General features: G+C 31.0%; 1 protein-coding gene across 2 annotated transcripts in view; it reads right to left on the bottom strand.

The window, feature by feature from the left end:
• LOC139503379 (lymphocyte-specific helicase-like) overlaps positions 1-21,854 on the bottom strand; it is a 36,356-nt gene extending 14,502 nt beyond the window's left edge. The window contains exons 1-11 of one of the 2 annotated variants that reach the window (XM_071293149.1): positions 21,624-21,854; positions 19,894-19,919; positions 15,421-15,537; positions 11,205-11,327; positions 10,402-10,584; positions 6,640-6,838; positions 4,525-4,595; positions 3,866-4,042; positions 2,964-3,053; positions 2,047-2,229; positions 684-907 (exon numbers count right to left, since the gene is read on the bottom strand). In XM_071293149.1, coding sequence (XP_071149250.1) covers positions 684-907; positions 2,047-2,229; positions 2,964-3,053; positions 3,866-4,042; positions 4,525-4,595; positions 6,640-6,838; positions 10,402-10,584; positions 11,205-11,327; positions 15,421-15,537; positions 19,894-19,899 — 1,373 coding nt within the window. In that variant the 5' untranslated portion in view covers positions 19,900-19,919; positions 21,624-21,854. Of the gene's footprint in view, positions 1-683; positions 908-2,046; positions 2,230-2,963; positions 3,054-3,865; positions 4,043-4,524; positions 4,596-6,639; positions 6,839-10,401; positions 10,585-11,204; positions 11,328-15,420; positions 15,538-19,893; positions 19,920-21,566 lie in introns of both variants that reach the window. The other variant, XM_071293150.1, reaches the window with a different exon arrangement.
• Between the last annotated feature and the right edge of the window lie 3,322 nt (positions 21,855-25,176).

The raw sequence follows: 25,176 nt of genomic DNA, 5'->3' as shown, positions 1-25,176 counted from the left end.
AAAAAAATGAACATATATTGCCTTTGTATAGTTACAATGAAAAAAAAAGTCATTTCACAAATAGCTTCATTAAGGTTTTTACAGTTCGACATGGTATAAAAAGTTTTGCATGTTAATGGAAGACAGTATGTCCTACTTGGCTTTACTATGATGTTTGGTTGCTGCCTCATTGGTAACCCCTTACTCTGACTAATTCTGTAGTCTGGAGCATTGAGCAGGAAATGAGATCAGAACAAATTTATTACAATAGGAGATGAGAAACAACTAATTCAAAGTGGACACTCCTGGTTTCTTGTCTAATTTATTGACCAAATCTGATTAGTATCAAAATGCTGCATAAATCCTGATTTGGCCAATAGACCAGTAAACAATACATGTATGCATATTTTCATTTTAAGATCTTTTAATATAATGTACAATTTGAAGAGTAGAAAACGTTATAAATTCAAAGAGGAGTAACTCTGGGATTCAAATGTTACAAGTTTTATAAGCAACTCGTTAACATGTTGGAGGAGTCTGTTTTTGTTTTCGTTGTTGATGAATTTTGTCAGAACTGTCTTATAATTCTAGTAATTTGTGTAACTATTTTTTTATTCTATAATAGTGACAAATCTCACTAAAAGTAAAAACAAATTTTTATAAATGAGTCCACAGTACAATATTTCATGATAAATTTTACCTACCTTATCAACCTGCAATTGGTATTCTTAATTCGATGTCCTTCGTCCACTATGAGATACTTCCATTCATAGTTCTGTAACAACTGTCTGTCTCTGATTGTCATTTCATATGATGTCAGGACGACTGGTCTAACTTCAATACCTTGTCTAATTGTATAACGTTTTGATATCTTTCTTCTTAATCCATGTCGGACATTTTGGTTTCCATGGTAAAGTACTGTTGGTACCTAGAAACCAAACAATGGAAATATTTTATGAGTTGCACAAACTTGATGATAATGCATCTTTCACCAAAAAAATGAATGGCTAAAAAATCAGACTGACAGCGTAACTTTAGTATAATTATTTCCATATGACATTTTAAAATAACAATAGTATAGAAAACAAGAATGTGTCCCCAGTACACGGATGCCCCATATGCTCTATCATTTTCTATGTCCAGTGGACGTGAAAATGGTGGACAATCTCTAATTTGCCATTGAAATTGGAAAGATCATATCATAGGGAACATGTGTACTAAGTTTCAAGTTGATTGAACTTCAACTTCATTAAAAACTACCTCGACCAAAAACTTTAACCTGAAGCAGGACGAACGGACGAACAGAAGGACTCAGACCAGAAATCATAATGCCCATAAATGAGGCATAATAAAGGGGCATAAAAAGATGAGTCATTTATTTCATATGAAGTCCCTCAACTTATTTTCTTTTAGCTTCTTTTCAAATGCAACTAATCATGTGTTGCTATAAACAAGAGAGCTAAAATAACAGTTGTATGGAGAAAAATAAACTACAAAATAATTGTTTTAACATGCATTTTGCAATTGAAAGAAGTGTCAAAAATGTCAAAAAGACGATTATAAACCAGAGTTTATTTTCTTTAAATATTGCAATTATGCAAATAAATGTGAGATCTATAGCTATATATTGATAGGCTAGAATTATTTTTTGACTAATTTTCTAGTACTTTCAAGGGTCATCAGACTACTTTGGCTATTTTAATAGCTTAAAAAATAAAGGTGAAAGAACAGTCCGTGTAATGCCTTCTTGTTTTCGTTTATTTTTTGGCTGCTGCAAGGATGTAGAACTTTTTTTTTCTTTAATCTTCTAGCTGTTTTCATCGCTAAATATCTTCTATCTTTTGTTGACAAATTCTTTCACCTCTGCAGAAGTATGTTTCTATTTGGTGCTTTTTCTTTTTTCCCAATCATGTCTCTTTGGTCAAACTTTTTCAACTAATAGTGCTGTCTTAGTTTGATGGATACATAGAAGTTTTTACTCAAATTCCAAAAAAAATCACTTATGTATAAATTTTTGTTTGAGGCAAATTTAGTCTTTTTTTAAAAGCTTAAAAAATGTTAAGTTACCTTTGGAGCAAACCTTTGAAACTCTGACTGCCAGTTTGGTAGTGTAGACAAAGGTGTTACAACTAAGAATGGACCTGGTACTCCCATATTTACTAAATGAGCCATCATTGCTATACACTGTACAGTTTTACCCAGCCCCATTTCATCAGCTAAAATTCCATTAACACCATTCTCATATAAACACTGAAAAAAAATAACAGCACATAAGTTATGACACAGATTTTTTCTTTTAAGATTATTCAAGCAACTGTGGTATGTTATATATATATATACTTGACCTAAAAAAAAAAAATTGAAAAATAAGGCAATTCTTATTTTCTCCCTAAGAACATGTTGATACAAATTTGTATAGAAAACTCTTTCAAAATGTTAGGGAAAACTTCTTAAAAATTGTTTGAATGTTTTCAAATGCAAAATCAGGACCAGAACTTGTTAGGTGATATATATGAATATGTCTCCATCTTTGTACTGCTGGTTTCTTAAGGTCTTAGTTAACCTGATAACAGTCAACACATGTCACACTTTGTTAACCTATTACATGACAGCCTTTACACTTGCACATAAGTACTGCACGTTAATCTAAGAAGCAAAATTCTTTGGTTTTCTTCAGCAGCTTGGGATCCAACAAAGGACATCTTGTGCCCAAATAATTGAGACTGAGATTTACTGATATAAAGAGAAAATTATTAGAGGCTAGATGCAGTATTTTTACAAGGTTTCAATTGTCATCTTTAACTTGCCAATAACAAACTTGTCTGCTTAAACAGACAACTTTTAATGTCAATCCTGTTCATTCATCTGAAGTTTACCAAGTGGGTTTTAACCTTTCAATTTATTCAGTTAATTTCAGTTATCACCTTTCAGAATTGATTACTATCAAAACATGTATTTTCTGAATAACTCTATAACAAACAAACCTTCAGCCAATTGTAACCTTGAGACTGATAATCACGTAATTCTCCACCTGTGAACAATTTAGGTACTCCTGAATCTTCATCCTCCAATCCCTAAAAAAATTGATAAATTTTTGAAAACAATTGAAGATTTACACGGATGCCCCACTCGCACTATCCTTTTCCATGTTCCATGGACCGTGAAATTGGGTAATTATCTAATTTGGCATTAAAATTAGAAAGATCATATCATAAGCAACAAGTGTACTAAGTTTCAAGTTGATTGGACTTCAGCCTCATCAAAAACTACCCTGACCAAAAACTTTAACCTGAAACTCCCACTATCATTTTCTATGTTCAGTGGACTGTGAAATTGGGGTCAAAAGTCTAATTTGGCTGAAAAATTAGAAAGATCATCTCATAAGCAACAAGTGTACTAAGATGGACTTCAGCTTCATCAAAAACTACCTTGACCAAAAACTTTAACCTGGACGGACGGACGAACTGAGCCACAGACCAGAAAACATAATGCCCCCCTACTATCCTAGGTGGGGCATAAAAAAGAATAAACTGATTATCATTCATAATAAATGTTTTTTCAAAGAACTAAAAAATCAAATTACTTAGTTATAATCAACATTAAATTTCTGCTTGACTTATTTTTTTTTTAAATAGATAAGAAGCATATACATTGTATGAATGATTTTGACTGTCTAACAAATGACAGACATTGTGTGAAAAATAATTTTGTTGTATCTGTAACTTCTTTTAATCCAGGGGATGAGTTTAAATCTATCTCTCTGTCCTCAGTCATTTTTAATGAATATTCGCAGCGTGATTCTGACTTTTGCCATTTGTAATTCAAACAAACAGATGTCTGGTGTATGAATTTACGAGATCCTCTTTAATTTGTCATAAATACATACCGCTCCATCTTTCTCTACATGAGAATCTACAGAATCACTTTTTTCAGTTACTCTATCATCACTGCCAATATCCTTAGATACTTGATTTGAGCTTTCATCACAGTTTTCTTTATCTTTCTGCTCTTCCTTATTAATGGACTCTTCGCCATCTGTCTTGCTCTCAGTTGTTTTTTGTTTCTAGAAAAGAAAATCAATTCAATGAGAAATACCTAAACTTTATTATTGTTATGCACAAAAATTAATTATATTAAAGCATAACTGATCATTCCCATCAACAAGTTCCATAGAAAATTAGAAAGGTTGCAGAAAATTTACCTTTTACAACGAGTGTTGAATAATTTTGAACTATCAGATAAGAAAAAGTGGCTGCATGGCAGATGTAAAATACATACTACAACTCAACATTAGGCTGCTCGCTTACCATAAAATTATTCCCTTCAATAAAAGCCACAAAAAGTTGATGAAAGTTTTTGATAAATAAATTGAGCATTAAATATAATAACAAATTGAAATTGTTTATTTCCAATGTAAGTTATAGCCATATAGCTTTAGGTTAAAGCTACCAACATATCCCCACTTTTAAAAATATCCTAAATTACAGTATGTGTTTTTTGCTTGTGACAACAAAACATACTACATGGTTTTATAAAATTATGTACCTTGAAAATTTCTGATATTTTTGGTGAATTTGCTGCAGAATCAGCTTTTCTTTTTCTTCCTCTTTTATTACCTTAAATAAAACAGTATGCTAGAAATACATGTGATGTTATCATCAGGAACATAATAATGACATATATGACAGTTGTTGTCCATTCTTTTTATGTGTTTTGTCATTTGATTTTGCCATTTGATTAGGGACTTTACGATTGAATTTTCCTCAGAGTTCAGTACTTTTGTGATTTAACTTTTTATATATATTGAAATTGTATATTCATTTACAGGGGATAAAAATTGCACAATATATATGCTAGTTGGAAGATATAAATTTATGTTGAAACCTACTGCATTTGTTTTAACCTGTCCTAATGCAGGAACCTGTTGTTCAGTTGTCTTTGTTTGTTGGTTCATAAGTATTGTTTTAATATAGACTAGACCATCAGTTTTCCTGTTTGAATTGTTTTACACCAGTAATACGGTCACTAGATATTTTTTGGCCCTTTATAGCTTGCTGTTTGGTGTGGTCCAAGACAGACTTGGGGTAATTGTAATTGTAATCGTTAATCAGCTGTAATTGATTACAATTTTACAAGTAATCGGTGTAATCATTAATGAGCCAAAAATCTGATTAAATGTAATTTAATTTAATCAATTACTTTTCAAACTACCCTGTAATCATGATTACTTTTTGATTACATTCTGATTACAATGAAAAAAATCTAAAATTGTGTTGATTGGTCATTAAATGAACCTCTTTGTTATTCATATTTGATAAATTTTAAACATACTAAAATGGTTTGGTTACTTTAAGCATGTCTACTTCAGTTAAAAATTAAACTGTTACAGTATTGAAAAGTCACCATTAGCCTAAGCAGAGACATATAATACAATTATTTACCTTTTATCTTGGTAAAAGATATTGTACGTACATGTATATTCATCGTTTTATAATGATCTTCATATTAATATTTGATAATAACTGTCATATATTCAAGTAATACTTTTCTTTAACCCTGAATTATAATCTTTTGTTAATTTTTGTGATTTTTGTCAACTTTGAAATGACAGGTAGGAGACTAATTAAGGTTTGTTTTTATTGCAATTACCAATTCAGTATAGCTGTAGGGAAATATATATGATAAAAGATAAATCAGACATGTAAATTTTTTCTAATTAGCACAAACTAAATTAAAAGTTGGACAAATATGTTGTTTATTTTTTTTTTGTATTTGGACTGGACATGTAAAGTTGCAATGATTTTTTAGTACTTACATATTTTTTACAATTTGATTAAACATTTCTATTAAAATTAAACATAGTTTTAACTGGTAACTTTATTTCATCCATATTTAAACTTCCATAAACTGCAACTTATCTTTATTAAATTTAATTCAAAATAATTCAGAGATCACTGGTGATAAAGTGTAATGTATATATAAAATTTGGTGTTTATTTAAATAGACGAAGTTTAATTTGAAGTTATCATTTTATAATTGAACCAAATAAAAAACTTTCTCAAAAATGCTATAGTTTAATATTGAACGTTTATCATTCACATCATTCAAAATGTTTTGTTTTTAAATTCATTGTAATCAGATGTAATCATGATTACTTTGCCAATGTAATCATTAATTTAATCAGATACTTTCAGAAATGATGTAATCATTAATTTAATTTAATCGTACAAATGAAAAAGTAATTGTAATTTAATCAATTACAATGAAAGTAATCGGACCCATCTCTGGTCCAAGACTCCAAGTTGAAGGCTGTACTTTGACCTATAAAGGTGTACTTTTTACACATCCTGATATGAATAGAGAGTTGTCTTATTGGCACTCATACCACATCTGATTTCTTTAAATTAAAAACTCCACAAAATCAGAATAAATTCAGATATTTTTTGTTGGATAACTAATTTTCATGGATTTTGTGGGTCAAGGTGAACCAGGAATTTAAATGTTCAACAAATGACAAATTTCCTATAGGCTGGTTTGCAAACTTTGGCAAAATCACGAAATTAAATATCCAAGAACATGTAAATTTTCCTTTAAAATCCACAAAAATAAGTGAATCTACTGTTATAGCATGTTACTGGTCAAAGTTTGAACAAGCCTTACCTTGACTACTTGGACTATCCTGGGAGTTCTTAAGTTTACTGCCTCTACCACTCCTCCTTGGACCTGGTGATAAAACAGGATCATCTGCAGATTGATTTATATCAGATTTATCTGTACTTTCAGCCAACAGGTGGGTTGATAAGTCTTCAGGCTTGGATGAATTGTTATTCTCTGTTACATTTGTATCACTTTTTACCATCTATATATACATAAAAAAAAACTAAATAATATTCATCTGAATTTTTGAATCAAAGCCATAAAGTATTGGGTTAAGAATGCATACAAATATGATCATTTCTCTTCATTATTTTGTTGGCCTATTACTCATAGAATCCTATTCAAATTCTAACTAGGATGTTTAATTTCCATGTGCATGATAAGCATATAGCCTCTACCTAACAAAATGGACAAATTGTAAATTAATTCTTCAGGCCACACCAAATTTTCTAACTTTTTTCCTTATAATTTATTTCTTCATTTTGCTCTTAGATATTTTAAATATGACAAGCATGTTTTCTAATGGTAGTTTTATAAGAACATTTAGTGTTTATGGTGCTATATAGAACTGAGATTTTGTAGTTGACTGTAAACAAATAGAATTCAAAATGTTGAGTTTTGTTGTCAATGTTGATTTTGTTTGGCAAAATATTTAAGTGCAGAGACCCTAAACTATACATGTACTTTGTGAGCAAACAAAAAATACAATGTGCATGTTATTAGTTATTTCAATGTCAGACACACACAAAAATTTGTCTTCAGATTCATTAAAAATAAAAATTAAAAATATATCCTGCACCTCTAGCATGTCTAGTTTCATCTGAAAAGTCTAACATCTTTTGTGTGTGTGGCCTAAATGGTAAATAATCAAAATCTGTAAGGTGCTAATAAACATATTTACACTTTTGGTATTTAGCTGAATTTTGTCTCCAAATGACCTAAGATTGCCTCCGAAAAACCTTCTGATGTCAAGCAACAATTTTTTTTTTATAGTGACGTCAATTTTTTTAATTGTTATGTCAAAGTTTACGGGAACCTGTGTGATTCTACATAATGGCGGACAAATTTGCAAACAAGTGTTAATACGTCAATTATAAGTGGGAAGGTGTCAGACACACAGGTGGAAAAGGTGTCTAGATATTCTAAATATAGATTGGGGGAGCACCATCTTGTTTGTCTACATCTAATTTTCAAAGAGCAAGAAAAAACAATGAATTCTTATAATGTTATCATGAAAACCTACTACATGTACTGATTTCTCTGTCCATTCACCTTAAGAAACAACAACAAAATATTGAAACCAATAATATTGTCCCATATCATGATGGGCGTAAAGTGCTTTTCAATACAGAAATATTGAAACAAATCATTCTTTAATGAACAGTTTGATGAATAATATGTGAAATTAAATGGAGAGAAGGAAATTGATATTTACACACAAAAACTTTACTTTTTGACTGGAGAATCACAGGTACCAATTAATTCAAAAAGTAATAGTGCTGTTTACCTATCTTGAACAATTTAATATGTAACCATGGTAACTATAAATTCAGAAACTATACAATGTTTCAATTATTGTGAAAAATGTAACAGGGTTATAATTGCAATAATAAAAACTTGTATTTTGAAATTTTTCATATGAATCAAACAGGATTTTTCTGAATATATCTCAAAAATAAAATCCCATTTTAGTCTAAAACAATAAATGCATGCAATAATTTCTGAATTTACAGATATTAAGCTGTAATTCTGGTAAAAAGACAGAAGATTAACACCAAAATTTAAGTACTCACTATGTAGGATTTAAAAAAAATATTACAACTATCATTAGAAACTGAAATTTACTATAGTATATTCTTTTTAATCAACAGACAAAAATTAAACAAGAATATGCTCATAGTACACAGATGCCCAACTCACACTATAATTTTCTTGTTTCCAGTGGACCGTGAAAATGGGGTAAAATCTCTAATTTGGGCCACAATTAAAAATATTTCAGTTTGCCCAAACCCGACCCATGATGACTGGGTGTGGGTAGGTAGGTAGGCAAATTCTTTTTTTTTTTTTTTTATCAGAATTTGCATGAAAATATTAAAAGATCTTAAAACAGTATATCTTTTTTTTCCCGTCAAACCTTTGTAGAGAAAACCAAAAGCCATGAATTTAAAACCTCTATAAATAAATTAGTCTACTATATGATTTGTATCCTGAGATGTTTATAACACTGACAATTGCTAGCTGTGTAAAAGGGCTGGTGGATTTATGAAGTGATTTTCAACAGTGCCATCAACACGATGTTTGTGTAAAAAAAATATCAGCTGATTATGTAATGATTAAATTTGTTTGCAGTTTTTAAATCCTATTTCTATTAAAATAGATTAAATGTCTTAAAATATTTATATGAATTATTATCTACCAACCTTAGTTTGTGTCTTTTCTATGTTTTGAAAACATATTTGTATTTACATTATCACACAGGTAAACTAATTTGGCTATAAATAGATCAAAGCATGTTCTGTAGAATCTCCAAACTAAAAACGTATTTGTTATAACTTTATTTCTTTAAAAAATCAAGTTTAAATTTTTGAAAATAATCATTATTGATAAAATATAATTGCATAAAGTTAACGTTTTCTGAAGTCTATTTATTTTTAGGTCATGGTTCTAGAGGCTTCCTCACAAATTTGTATAAAAATCCAATATGGCGTCCATAACATGTTTTTACTTTTGCACATGTGAAAAAAATATTTCTGTCAAAAGTCAGATTTCTCTTGTCAAAAGGGATTTATATTGCAATAAATTATTCAGAGGGAGTTACATTCAGTTAAGATTATATTTCTGATTCTGTGAACAATTATAGTTTTATCAAATTCTCCCAAACAGCAACGTACTGATCTTGTCTAATGAGACTTGTAAATTTGAACTATTTGAATAAAAGGGCATCTAATTTACATGATAAAGAAAGATTATAATTAAAGACAACAATTTATCAAGAAATAATTCCTTTTTATTCAGTAAAAACAAAATCTTCTTGCAAAATGGAAATTCGCAACTTCCGGATCCATTTCCATTCAATAACATTGAAAATATTCGATTGCACATGGTTTTGAACAAATCTACCTGAATATTCTTATCAGATATTCGATAACACGATGAAATTAACATTGAGCATATAGGTAAGGGTTTGGTAGTACAGACAACTACAGCGTTAAAAAAACTGTGCCACTTCACATGTTTTACTTTACGTTCGTTAAATCAGAAGATAAAAACAGAGAACATCGAATATCGATTAACTGCGTCTTTTATACGCTTTCTTTTAATCTTATTCACAGTTACTTTCAAACGCAAAGACGACAAACATTAAGTTTTGTACGATGACGGAGCGGACCCAAAAAAAATCCAAAAAAAAAAATTCTTCAAAAAAACGTCAAAAAAAGAATTTGAGTCGGCGGGTTTATTTTGGGTCGGTCGCGTTTGGGCAAACATACAATCTTTTTATTTTGGCCTTGGCATTAAAATGTGAAAGATCATATCATCTAGTGAACATGTGTACTAAGTTTCAAGTTGATTAGACTTAAATTCCATCAAAAACTACCTTGACCAAAAACTTTAACCTGAAGCAGGACAGACAAATGTAGTAACAAACAGACTTAAACACATAATGCCCATAAATGCGGCATAAAAATAAACAGGTATCCCCTTTTCATATCAGAAAGACAAACAATCAATCCTAGAAAATACATATGTTTAGTAATTTATTCAAACCTGTTTTTTCTGTAAATCTTCATTTTGTTTTTTCTTGATTCTTTCAGTCTTTTTTGTTTGTTCTTCCCTCTGTTTTTCCATCCTTGAAAGTAAATACTGTGTGTACATATTACTCTTACTCAGGAGAAATTGTAATCTTTTATACCTTTGTTCTCTGTCCTCAGCATTCAAGTCCTGCCAAGTCTGGAAAACACATACTAAGTATCATTAAAAATTACCCATCCTGCTTTATATTTCTCTTAAAAACTAACTTAATTTCAAATATTGTAGAAGTAAATTTATTGAAAATAAGATTATAAATCACTTACCTGGCAATTATTTTTTCATAAATTTATTTTCACCTTTTATGAAATTGGTTATACGATGTAAATTTAGAAATAATGGCAATTTTGTCATTTAAGACTGAAATGAGATTTGAATTTTTGCGATATTCAGAAAAAATCCTGTTTGATTCATCATTGAAAAATATCAAAATGTGAGTTTTAATTATTGTGATTATAACCCTGTTACATTTTTCATAATAATAAAAACATTGCAATAATTTCTGAATTAACAGTGATCAAACTGTTTATGCTGTCACTATCTGATGATGAGTGAATGTAAGCAATTTTACCCAAATGTAGACCTTATATAACGAGAAAAACTCACACCATATAGTCTAGTAAGCTGTTTACGGCCCTGACATGAAAAATATGAAACAGCTATCTCTTAAAACACTTAAATTGCTCTCAAAGACAGATGAAAATATGTAATAATAACCTTTCTTTTAAACAGCACCAACAAATGAACTTTTACGTACAAACCTTGTCATGTTCTTGACGCAACTTTTCTTCTTCCTTTTCCCCCTCTTTTTCCAATGCTTCCTCTTCTTGTACCATCTCCTTTGTAATAACAACTTCCTGTTTTGCAAGATTTCCATCTGGTCCCTGTCAAGATAAAATTTGAGAATTGAAATGGAGAATGTGTCAAAGAGACAACCAGACCAAAGAGAAAATCAAAGAGCTGAAGAGCTCTGAGGGAAAAGACGGCCATTGTTTCAATTTTTAGGGGGGTAAACATAACTTTACAGAAAGAATAAAAACTGAAGTTGCTCTCCCCAATCTCAATAGGTAAAAAACTACAAAAAGCAACATTTTTTTTTTTTATTTTTTTTTAACCATTTCAATAATTATGTTGGTACACAAAATTTTTTTTATATAGAAGACTACTTATTATATACTAAATGTCACATTTTAAGTGTTCAGAAACATTTACTTTGATTTTAGTGTATAATTACTCATCAATTGAGGTGCTCCTGAATTGGAGGAAGATTCTAAAAAAAGAACTTTACAGAAACAATGAAAACTGCCGTTTCTCTCCCCAATCTCATGTATCGCCATTGACCAGTTGACATTGTTTACAGCGAAAGTTGACCTACAAATTATCTGATTATAGCCTCAGATTAAAGCATTGCATGTTGGAGTGTGAATCATCTACACTACAGCAAACATCATTAGGTTTACATTTAACAAATACGGATTTTAAATTAGTATACAAATACTGTGAATGATTTTTATAATGAATAAAGGATATCCCTGTGTAGTGTGACATTCCAACAATGACATCACTATGTTAGATATATTTAGAATATTTTGTAATACTGATTTTTTCGGACTGTAAAAGAAACGTATATAGTGTAAGGGAAAGCTCAATATACGATAATTTCATGAGAAACAGAAGGGAAATGTGTAAAAAATGTATTTAAAGTCAATCTGTTCTCCTTGTCATTAATTTCAGTATGACATTTTGAGAGGGTTTCCAAACTATCAAAACAAAATGATTGACGTGAGGGAATGATACTCTGGCCAATCTCATTAGGGAATTGACGGCTTGAAGCCGTCTTTCCCCAAAAACCAGCTGAAGGCCACCAATGGGTGGTCTTCAATACAGCGAGAAAAAATCCTGCATCTAATAACAATGTTATCAAATTTTAAAAAATCAAGCACTGTGTTGTAAAGACTGCTTCTATATTGCAGTCGGAACTAAAATTGAAGCCTTGCTCTTTATAAGTTTATGGAATATAAAACTAAGTGAGATATCTATCCTTGCCTATAATTATAGTTTTCTCATTGATTAGATTTATGCATCATGATCAATTTATGTATTTTTGCTTGACAAGTATGGCTATAACTAGCTAGTATATATAAAAATAAGAAGATGTGGTATGATTGACAATCAGTTAACTCTCCACAGCAATTTCCTGTTTTTATGAATTATAAAGTCTAAGAATAAAGGATATAAAATGTATTAGCAATCTGCTAAATATTGATTGATTGTTGGTCGCTTTACTTCCATTCATGCCATTGGCAAGTATTACATGTCTGTTCAAGACATTAATAAAAAAAAAATATAATAATTAAATAATCTTTCCAAACAAAACTTTCATAAATGGATTTTGATTTTCAAAGAAATATATTTGCCACTTCAAAATTTAGTGATAATAGTTATTATAAAATACTTTATACACATTTTTTACAAACATTTGGTACTTGCGAACCTGAGACAATGTGTTAATTTTGTCAAGACAACATTTCAAATCTATAAATATGACAGAAATAGACAGAGGATGTAGAGAATCAATATGCTTATACTTATATAACGTCATGTGGCACTTCCAAAATGTTCCATTTACGGCAAAGACTTGTTAAAACGGGTTGACAAACTTGGATGGTTAATTAGAAAGTTCAATCTTGCTTTTGCATAACAAAATTTCTCTCGGTTCCAACAAACTACTGGGAAATAATCTTATTTATATATGTTTAAACAAATGGTTCTTAATGTAAATCCACTGTTTGAAAAATCCTTTAAATATGTTTCTGCTTTTGGTTTTAAATAATGCAACTCTGAAACTGATGTTGACAGCTGTCTTCATTTTATTCCACCTGATTACATATATCTGCCAACCAGTAAAGAGATAAAGAGAGAGTGAAATTACATGTAACTGTTTAGAATTTCCATGTCTAGGATGTATAGAAAAAAGTAAAATCACAAAAATAGAAAAAAGTAAAATCACAAAAATACTGAACTTAGAGGAAGATCAATTGGGAAAGTCCATAATCACATGGCAAAATCAAACAAAACGCATCAAAAACGAATGGACAAGAACTGTCATATTCCTGACTTGGTACAGGCATTTTCAAATGTAGAAAATGGTGGATTAAACCTGGTTATATAGCGATAACCCTCTCACTTTAATGACAGTCTCATCAATTTCACTATTGCTCAATGCACTATTTTCTTATCCTAAAATTAGTGATCAAATTTGAAGTATTGATAACCATCAAGCCAGCCCTATAAGTCTTACCCCAAAAAACAGTTCAAGGGAGAAGGTTCTATAATTAATTTCCTTTTACATTGTGGTCTAGAAACATAGAGCAAATGTCGAAAATCTAAATTTAGTATGTCAATGCCTGCACTGGATGTTTCCTAGGTCTAAAGGAGTAGGTCCGGTAAGGGCCGATTTTGGCCTCAAATTTCAGGTTCATCTAACGAAAGATTTTGGACACTTTTTCAACACTTAACTTCAGTGTCTATTTCAATTGATTCAATTAGTTGATGTGAAAGATTTTAACTGATAACTTCATTAAAAACGCTCCGTTTCAAGTCTACATATGAAAAATCTATCAAATATGCCAAGAAACGTCACTTTTCAGATGGTTTTTGTCAAAAATGAAAGTGGCCGCATCAGTGTTCATCCTCAACCTTTATATATGTTATGTATTATCATCAAATACAACTTACATTTCAATATTATGAATGAACACAAATGCGGCCCCTTTCATTCAAGACGGAAATCTTCTAAAATATAAACTAAAATGCTAAAATTATGAAGATTTCAGTAATTTAGGCCACAATTAAAAATATTTCAGTTTGCCCAAACCCGTCGACCCATGATGACTGGGTGTGGGTAGGAAGGTAGGCAAATTCTTTTTTTTCTTCAGAATTTGCATGAAAATATTAAAAGATCTTAAAACAGTTTTTTTTTATTTTCCCGTCAAACCTTTGTAGAGTTAACCAAAAGCCATGAATTTAAAACCTCTATAAATAAATTAGTCTACTGTATTATTTGTATCCTGAGATGTTTATAACCTTTAATTTACAATTGCTAAATGTGTGAAAGGGCAGGTGGATTTATGAAGTGATTTTCAACAGTTACATCAACATGATGTTTGGTTTTGCTTGTGTAAAAAAAATATCAGCTGACTATGTAGTGATTTAATTTGTTTGCAGTTTTTAAATCCTATATCCATCAACCTCAAGTACAAGCTTATTCAAAAAAGATTTAAAAAATTACTTGATGGAACATTAAGAAGCTGTGCATTTATTATTTGCATAATAATTTTCACACACTTACTCAAACTTATGATATTGTTGATGCCAATACAATACATGTCATATATGAATTTGTAACTTTTACCTGTTTTGAAAATTGTATATTTCATAACAATTTTTTATTTCATTATTCATGTATGTGTGTCTGTTTGATATTTTGTAATTGTTTGTTATATTTCATTGTATTTCATGAGGGCCTCAGGGAAGATTAGCTTTATAGCTAACTGTGTAACCCTCTTTAAATAAAGAATTATTATTATTATTATCTACCATCCATAGTTTCTGTCTTTTTTTGTTTTGAAAAAATTCTTCTAAAAAACGTCAAAAAAAGAATTTGAGTCGGCAGGTTTATTTTGGGTCGGTAGCTTTTGGGCAAACATACAATCTTTTTATTTTGGCCTTAGCATGACTTAATGATGCTACTACCCGATATATGTGCACTGTATTGTCAAAAACAGCCCATATTTATGTAGCAAAAGCATTCTACTTTCTAGTAAATACCTAAACAGTAAACGATTACATTTTCACAATTTTGTAAAACTGCTATATTTTCGGGCCAAAAAGGGGTCTTACTGAACCTCCTCCTTTGATTGAAATCCAGACTTTTCATCATCTTAAAAAATAGACTTAAATTGTTAATTATCCTACTTGATCAAGTTCTTGTCCTAATCTTTCTTCTTTCTTTCCCTTGTCTTTTTCCATTTCTTCATCTCTGATATCTTTGGAGGTAATTACTTCCTGTTTCACAAGATCGCCATCTGGTTCCTGTTAAATATATGTCATGTATGTCTAGATATTTAAAGAACCCCACGTCATTAAAACAAAATGCTTCACTGAACACAGCCTGATACGACTGCAGAGGTTAAACCTTGAACAGTTGTTGCAAATTTGGACACAAAATTCAAGCTTGATTCTGTCTGAATTTGGATTGTGATAAATTTTTTAACATAGTAAACTTTTTAACACAAAACAAATGTCAAGATCTTACAAATCTATTGCACAATACTGTGCAATTAAAGATTCTTCTTGAAAATTTAAAAAAAAATTGAAATTTGAAAAATTTTGAAAAAACAAATTTGAACCCCTTAAAAAATTGGATCCCCCCAAACTTTTTGAATGAATCCCCCCTTTGAGCAATTACCCCCACACAGAAACCCAGCCTTTTCTTTGTAGAATGGAACTTTGTAGTACGATTTAAGAGAGATCCATATTCTTAAACAAGTTTTTTTTCAGGAAACTAAAATGCTCGTTTTTGGTCCTTTTATGGCCCCTAATTCCTGCATGAATTGGACAATTACCCCTAAACTCAATCCTAGCCTTTCTTTTGTGATATGGAACCTTGTGGTACAATTTAAGAGAGATCCATACACTTTCACACAAGAATTATTGTCAAGAAACTACAAAAATGCTAGTTTTTGGCCCCTAATAATACCTAAACTGTTTGCACAATAACCCCCAAAATGAATCCAAAAATAAAGGCAACAGTAGTATACCGCTGTTCAAAACTCATAAATCCATGGACAAAAAACAAAATTGAGGTAACAAACTAAAACCGAGGGAAACGCATTAAATATAAGAGGAGAACAACGACACAACGCTAAAATGTAACACACACAGAAACGGACCAAGCATCAGATAAAATCCCACGAGAATAACAAATATAACATCAAAACCAAATACATGAATTTGGGATAGACAAGTACCGTGACACGTCTTATCGCAATGTGAAATTACACTCAAAAATAAGAGAAAAAAAAAACGACACAACATTAAAATGTAACACACACAGAAACGAACAATAATATAACAATGGCCATATTCCTGACTTGGTACAGGACATTTTTAAAGGAAAAAATGGTGGGTTGAACCTGGTTTTGTGGCATGCCAAACCTCGCACTTTAATAGCAATGTTAAATATAACATTGAAATGACAACATAATATTACAGGACTACAATACAAATAAATAGGAGAACGTATTAGACAAAGAAACACATGATTAATGAATAACAAAAAGCATCAGGTTTAAAATTCAATACGTCAAAAACGCGCCTCGTCCACACAAGACTCACCAGTGATGCCCAGATATAAAAAATCGAAAGCGAAAAAAAGTACAAAGTTGTACAGCACTGAAGATCAAAAGTTGAAAAAGGCTGTGTCAAATAAGGCTATGTTTTTATGCTTGGGATAAGAACATCCTTATTATTTAGAACAATTAATGCTATTGCAAACAGTAATTTTCATCAAATGAATATAACAGATAATGAAACTGAAGTATTAACTCATTACAGAAAACAAACACGAATACATAATGCAAAGACCAACACAGAATAGACACACCCGACTCAGTACAGGTCTCAACGCAGTAAATTGTGAAAATGACGTCACATACGATGGTGAAAAGGCATTAACAATTACGTCACATTTGAATTTATGAAATTTCTGAAACAGCAGAAGAATGACGTCACATATGAAAAACTATATCTCAAAAGTAAGATAGAATTAGGATTGATTAAAGATTATAATAGAACTAAATATTGATATTGTATTTAAACACAATGCATATTGGAATACTTATTAATAGCAATTAACTATAATATATATATATGTCCAGTTTGTTATGAACCCAACTTCAAACGTAAATTATTGTACAGATTATGTTGACCAAAATTAAATCTAATAAATGAAGGCGGTGATTAATTTTTCTTTCCATAACACATAAATATAATAGAAAAAACGTCAACACATTTGACAAAATCCGATGAAAATTACAAATATAACATTAAACATTTAAACTAAATTCATGAATTTGGGATAGACAAGTACCGTAACACGTCTAATAGTAATGCGAATTCACATTCAGCAAAACAGTCACAATCGGGAATAAGTCACGTTTGGTAATTAAAAGATTAGACGACATAATGACAAACCACAATCTACCATGTGGTAAAAATGTCCTTAGCTAGTTTGGTTAAAGACACATTGTATGGATCCACCAATTCGTGATGGTGTCCATAAAATTTACGGAGTGTCAATTTTAATCTGTCCTCCTCATAACTTTGTTGGAGTAGTTTCTGCATAAGGAGCACACTCCTGTATATGAAGTCGGTATAGTGTGAACAAGCACGTGAATAACGTATCAATTGTGATATGTAAACACCATACGAAGGGACAGATGGTATGTTACTGCTGAGAAATGGGAAATTGATAATTGGGATGTTGAAATTGTCCCGTTTGTCATAGATTTTCGTGTGAAGTCGTCCATCTACATCAATATTGAGGAAAAGATCAAGGTATGAAGCAGTCCTTCTAGTATCAGTAGTATCCTTAATATCAAGTTCACTGGGATATATGAGATGTTAGTATTGGCTGAAGTATGGGTTATTCAATGATAGAACATCATCAATACATGTATATCAGAAAGTAAAATTAAAGAATTTCGCAAGGTGCTTTTTCTTTTTTAGATGGTTTTGAATGAATTCTGCTTCATTCGAGTACAAAAACAAATCAGCCAGCAAGGGTGCACAATTAGTACCCATTGGAATACCGATTGTCTGTTGAAATATAAATCCTCCAAACTCAACAAATATATTGTCGATCAAAAAGTCCAGCATTTTGATGATATCATCTTCAGTATATTTTCTGGAAGATTCAGTGTGATTCTTCACAAAATATGAATTATTGTAACCCAAAACAAGAAATTTGTATCTACGATTCCCATTTTTATAGAAAAAGCTCTGTTTTATGAGATGGTGAAGTCGATCTTTCAACTGAGCATGGGGAATAGTAGTACATGTACATGTATATAGCGTAGAAAAATCAAAAGTTTTTATGTTGCTGCAAAATTGCAAAGATTGTGATCGAAGGTTAAGCAGTAGATCTTTGGAATTTTTGAGAATCCACATCTGGTTAACACCACTGGTAGAATATATCTCCTCACAATATTTTTGAAGCCCATCTTTAACTGTAGAAAGAATAGTAGTCAGTACTTTAGAAAGATGTTTAGTCGAACATTTTGAAGAACCAGCTACATGTATGTATCGTTCTTTATATGGAGAACCTTCTTTGTTGTGCTAGTTTTTGCCCCTTTTTGGCCCTTACGACGACATCATACCATTATACGATCCCAAAAAATGTTTGAGTGGTCGTATTAAAAGAAAAGAAAAGCATGAAATATCTTGAATAACTTTAAGATAACATTAAATTTGATTGATTTGATTGTGTTTTAACGCCACTTTTAAGCATGGCTTTTGGATTATTTCATGGCAGCCAGTATTTAATGGCGAAGAAGTCGGAGTGCAGGAGAAAAACTCTTGCTGTCGATAGGGAAACTAAAAATCCTAGTCAATTAAGATTGAAGTCAAGTACACCCTCACAAGCAGGGTTCAAACCCACAAGCTCAGTGTTGACTGGCTAGTGATTTAATACAGTACAAGATCTACTCAAACCACTTGGCTATAGAGGCCCCTTGAATATGATAACATGTAAAAGCCTCAACATTTGCACAATAGTAACTACCAACATATTTAATTTTTCAAGAACAAAACTTACTTTTAGGGGTTTTCTTTTTGTGGAAAACAGTCTTTATTTTAAAGCTCTTTTAAATGTTTCAATTTTTATACCTTCAATTTTTTTTATATATAAAAGATGTCTCCCATTCTAAAGTCATGAAAGTGTAGAAATGTATTGGTCATTGATGCAAAAACTAGTTCAAATTCTAATGGCATTTTGAAGGGTTATTTAGTTTTTTAAACCTATGTCAGTTTGAGGGTTTTCACTTCGGATTTTTAAAGGAGAGTTCAGTTAAGTTTTTATTAAAAGAAATCTGTTGTTAATTCCCTGATGGTGGCCTGGCCCTACACTATACCGAATAGTAGTTTTTTGTACTATGATGATTTTGTGTCTCTGACTCTCATACATTTGTTAGATCAGATAGTTTATATAAGTTACATTTGTTTGTCATTATCTGTTGTTTATCAGCTCATGTACATGTAGGACAGTGGTAGTGGGCAGTGTGATAAACTGGTAGGTTGCTGACCTTAATCATTCCCACCCTTCCCACACTATTTCTTAGTTGTAACTTTAATCATTTTTACATAAATACTGTACAAATGTCTACTTACATCCATACTTGATCTCTCTTTTTAATCTGGAATAAACAACATATGCATGTTAATATTTGATATAAACAATAAATAACATACTTGAAAATATTTGATATGAACAAAAAACAACATACATTTCTTTGAACTTATAATTAGAAAGTTACACATGACATTGATTGCTTCCAGGAACCATTTAACTGAACCTTCTGCCAGTACTTGAGGGCTCTAACTGGATGAGAACAGCTGTGTAATACTTGTTTGAATATTATAGTTTAAAGTTAAAATGACATGTTTAAAGTGACCTATGTTTAACCCCTTGGTTTATCCTGCAAGCAGAACTTTTTAAAAGTGTGACAAACCAATTTTTACCCTATATCAAGTGAAGTGAATATTAATTCTTAAAAGAAGCAAAAACATTTTTTTTTTCAATTTTACTAATGAAAAGATATTTTTTAAACCTATGTGTTTAAAATTTTGGTAAAACAACGAAATCACAATTTGTGACAAAATTTCGAATTTGCTACCCAAATAAGTGATTTAAAAATCACTGATTCCAGTAAGTCCTCGGACTGTATGGATTTATATTATCCGAAAATTCAGGTTTGCCAAATTGTTCCGATCTTGATATTTCATACTCTTCAGAAGCAACGTATTTTGGAAGTTCAGGGAACCATTTTGAAATCAGTAAATATTTGCTCACTTCTATTGAAATTGTAACTTATTTTATCTTTTCTTCTGGATATTTCTATATCAATAAGCATGATAAGCACATAAAAGGTAAGAGATCCTGAACTACAAATGTTTGCAAAAAACTTCTAATCAGCAAAGAAGATTTAAATTTCTAGGTTGGACCAGAAAATATTTTTGAGACAAGTCGAGAGCGAGAGCGACAGTTCTGATTTGGCTACCAGGGTGTTCTGTCAGATCATGTTTTTGTTCGTCATATGAATTTGTACTATGCATGCTTTCAGTGGCGGATCCAGAAAATTTCATAAGAGGGGGCCCACTGACTGACCTAAAAGGGGGGGGGGGTTTTCCGCTCGGTAAACGGACAGAAAGTCACAGGACAAAAAGTCACAGGACATAAAGTCACAAATTTGATAGGACAAAAAGTCACAGGACAAAAAGTCACAAATAATTTGTTGACAATTTAAACAATATATTTTGATATGTTTTCTTTTTATTACATATATTCACATTTTAGTTAGGGAAATTGCTTATATTAAATTTTAATCACGAAAAGGATATATTTATTGGCAAAATGAAGCCATTTAAGTGCCAAGCCACTATTGACATTTTGTTTTCATAACAATCAAGACAATTATTTGATGATTATTGATATTTATTGAATACATTTTAACAACAAAGGTGCTTCATATATGATACTTCAAGAAAAATACAAAAAAAAATTATTCCAAAATAAGTTTTTTCATGTTCAAAGAAAAATTATCTCAAAACAGAATTGTGACTTTTTGTCCTGTGACTTTTTGTCCGTGACTTTTTGTCTGTGACTTTTTGTCCTGTGACTTTCTGTCCTACATTCTTCCGCTCCAGTCACGCATCAGTAATTCCCTATATATAAGCAACCAAATTTTTTCCGAAAAAGGGGTCCCCCCCCCTAAATCCGCCTCTGGCTTTTTCAATGGAAATTGTTACGTTACAATGCATTATCAATAGCACGATGGGGATACCCTTATAGTCTGTTAATCCAGTCTCCATGTCTTGCATAACCATCGTAACTATCTTACCACGTTAAAATCAAATCATACAGTATCCTAAGCTATGTCTCCAAGAAAAACTTTTGAGGTATATTGTGTGTATTTGTGTGCGTTTGAAAACTTAATAAAATTCTAGCGATCACCAGGTGTTTAAGTTTTACAATGTAAATAAGCTGATAATATATATATAAATCTGCTTGTCAGCCTTTCCCGCCATCTAGGATATTAACAGCCTGTATCCCGACCATTGGTAACCAGATTAGACAAACAGACATGAGCCAACTCGCCCCACGCATTAAACGTCATGTGATGTTTACTGTAGTGAACCAGGGACCAGGTACCCTGTACTTTCAAAATATAGATTAAAATATAAGTTCCCAGAATGAATTAACAAATATCTTATAAATTCTGACTAGTAAAAACCGTTAAAATGAATAATATATATAAAAAAACACACACATGTTAAAAGAACCTCGATATATAAGAAATTTCTGATGCTATTGCGAGCTTAAAATCATGCAACGCCAAGGACTGTGGACCTGATTTGATTTCAAATGAAATGTTAAAATATAGTCAGTCATATTTGATAGGTTGCTTATATAAATTATTTAATTTGTGCCTCAAGAATAGTGAGGGAGGGTAGGAAGGGTCCTGGTCCCGAATTCCCGGGCTTAAAAATACGAAATCCCGAAATCCCAGGCTTAAAAACACGAAATGATGTCTCTTGTAATAAATTACAGTCTTCCTTATTTAATCTTGAAAATATTTTTAAAAATCTTAAGTGTGAGAATCTCCATCTTAAATTTTCTAAATTTATACACATATATATATAAATGTACACAAAAGGAGTGTCAATTTTGCTGTATTATCAGAACTGGGGCGTTTCCCCTTACATTATGATATTGTAAAGTAAATTGTAAAATACTGGTATAGATTTGAAAATCTTACAACTGAATTCAGTCTAGTGAAAGATGCTTATAAATGCAGCCAAGAGCTTCACAAATCTATAGCTAGCATAACTTCTTGGTTCTCATTTGTTAAAAAAAAATATTAGAAGTTTTTGAAATTAAACAAGAAGTAAAACATTTCGGACAATATAAATTTTTGAACATATCTAGCAAATTAATTCACAGTAAATATATTAGCAAATGGTATGCTAGCCAAAATAAAGCTTCTGATGGAAAACTGTTTGATTATGTGAAATTTAAGCAGAATTTTGGTTATGAAAATTATCTTTCTTTAATTAAGAACTTTGATTTTAGAAGATCTATATGCAAATTACGTATTTCTGCTCATAAGCTTCAAATTGAAGTAGGTCGTTTTTCAAATATTCCACGAAATGAAAGAATTTGCAAAAAATGCTCCTCTGGCTGTGTTGAAGATGAAATCCATTTTTTAACTAACTGTGAAAATTTTAAATCAGACAGAGATGCTCTCTTTGACTTTGCTTGCCAAAGAATTCCAAATTTTTCTATACTTGATAATCAGCATAAATTTATTTATTTATTAAACTGTGAAGACAATCAGGTCCTTAATGCTGTTGGTAAACTTATTAAAGTGAATTGAGTTAGTAATTGTATTGTAACTGTATGTAAAAAAAATTGTTTATATCTATGTATCTATGCAAATCAATATTCTTTTTCCTTATTCGTGTATGCTCTGTATGCCCCTTGTGGACCCTAAATTGGAAATAAAATATGTTCTCTTCTATATATATGTTAGTACTTACAGTGAATTTGTATAGACCATTTGGGATTATATAGAATCACTGATTTTCAGTGATTATGTAGAATCGGTAAAATCATTAGTGATTATATATAATCCCTGAAAATTACCAGCCATTTTTAAAATATAATCACTGAACATTTTACTTATTATTTTACATATGATTTCAGGGAATATCACTAAAAAAAATCAAATGATAGACAAATTATTTTACATATGATTTCAGGGAATATCAATAAAAAAAATCAAATATAGACAAATTTGTTTTTCTTATTCTCTTATTCCTTGAAAGTTTAAGTGAACACTACCAGAGGCGGATTTAGGGGGGGGGGGGGCAGGGGGCCCGGGCCCGGCCCCCCTTTTTGGGGGAAAATTTGGTTGCTTATATAGGGAATCGTTGATGCGTGACTGGAGCGGCCCCTCTTAGGTCAGTCAATGGGCCCCCACTTATGTAAATTTCTGGATCTGCCACTGACCACTTACCGTTATTCGTTAAACTGTAATTTTCGGCTTCTATTAGCGTAAGTTAAAATATTGCCGTGATTCGTCAAAATATCCTTATAATGATTCGTCAGAAGTCGCACATAATTGTGCCTGCAAAATAGCAATTTTGCTATTATGACGACTCTGATTAAAATGTCCTTATTCAAGTCGGCAAAAAAGCATATTTCTCTAGAACTGGCTATTTTACAGGCACCTGCAATACAGTGATTTTTTTCTGCAGGTTCTATGTAAAGAGTAAATATTTACTTTTAAAAAGTACGTAGAAAATGTGCACTGTCATCATAAAGAATAAAATAATTACTTATATACTCACGGCCGACACTCGGCTAACCGAGAGATAGTCGGTTAATCTATATTGAGTATGCGGCTATATCGGCGGTTGGTCTGTTAATCGGGTTGGTTATACGTCTGTTAAGAGTAAAACGCACAATTTTAATATTGAAATCTATTTAATATACAGATTTTAGGTACATTATAAGAATCAAATCAAAAAAAGAAAAGTGTCTGACAAAATGATATATATCATAGAACATTTTCCAACTGTAAAAACGTTTCATAGTCTGCGCAGTTTTCAGTAAAACTAAAAGGCGTCGCGCAAGTATGTAGTATTTATGCTTATACGCATAGCAATTTTTGTAATGAAAGGCGAAAAAAACAATTTTAGATATCATTTAAAGGACACAAAATCGTACTTTGGTTCTAAAATATAAATTGAAATTAGTAAATATTTCATAATTGTAATATAACGTCAGTAATACCACATTTTAGTGAACATTATGGGAATAAAGTCTGTTAATGGGTTGGACAATTGAAATTGTGTCAGTTAAGAGTTATTTAGCCACGACAATAGTTGTGCTACCTTTATATTTTCCCTTTGAAAAAGTTAAGAATGAGATGCTCTTGAGTAAAAAAAATGACAATACGCTAGTAAGAACATTTTTATTTTGACTTCCTTTGCATTTTATTAAGGAGTGTGTCACTTCAATATATGGATATGGATTGCCTGCTGGAATATGCATGAATCTATTATTAACGTTTTCCTCAGCCTTAATTTTTGTGTCTGTTCAAAGTAGCACGTTTTCAAATCCGTCCGAAAGTGTCTTTCTAATACAACACAGGGTACATATAACGTGTTGTCGTTCTCATATGCACATGATATTTGTCACTGGACGTTAAACTCTAAATCGTCAACATCATTCGATTGGTTCTTTTCTTCTATTACTGAATCATCTGTTGTTTACAAATCAGTCTAAAGAAGTAAATGGAAAGGAGCGAATGCAGCTACATTTGGTTATCTTAAGTTTTAATTCATTTTATTCCGTTTAGTTCCTTTCTACATAAGTGCAGAGGAGAA

The sequence above is a fragment of the Mytilus edulis genome, chromosome 14 (assembly GCF_963676685.1).
Source record: "Mytilus edulis chromosome 14, xbMytEdul2.2, whole genome shotgun sequence".
Lineage (NCBI taxonomy): Eukaryota > Metazoa > Mollusca > Bivalvia > Mytilida > Mytilidae > Mytilus > Mytilus edulis.
The sequence above is the reverse complement of the archived record's forward strand: the minus strand, read 5'-3'. Positions and strand labels throughout refer to the sequence as shown.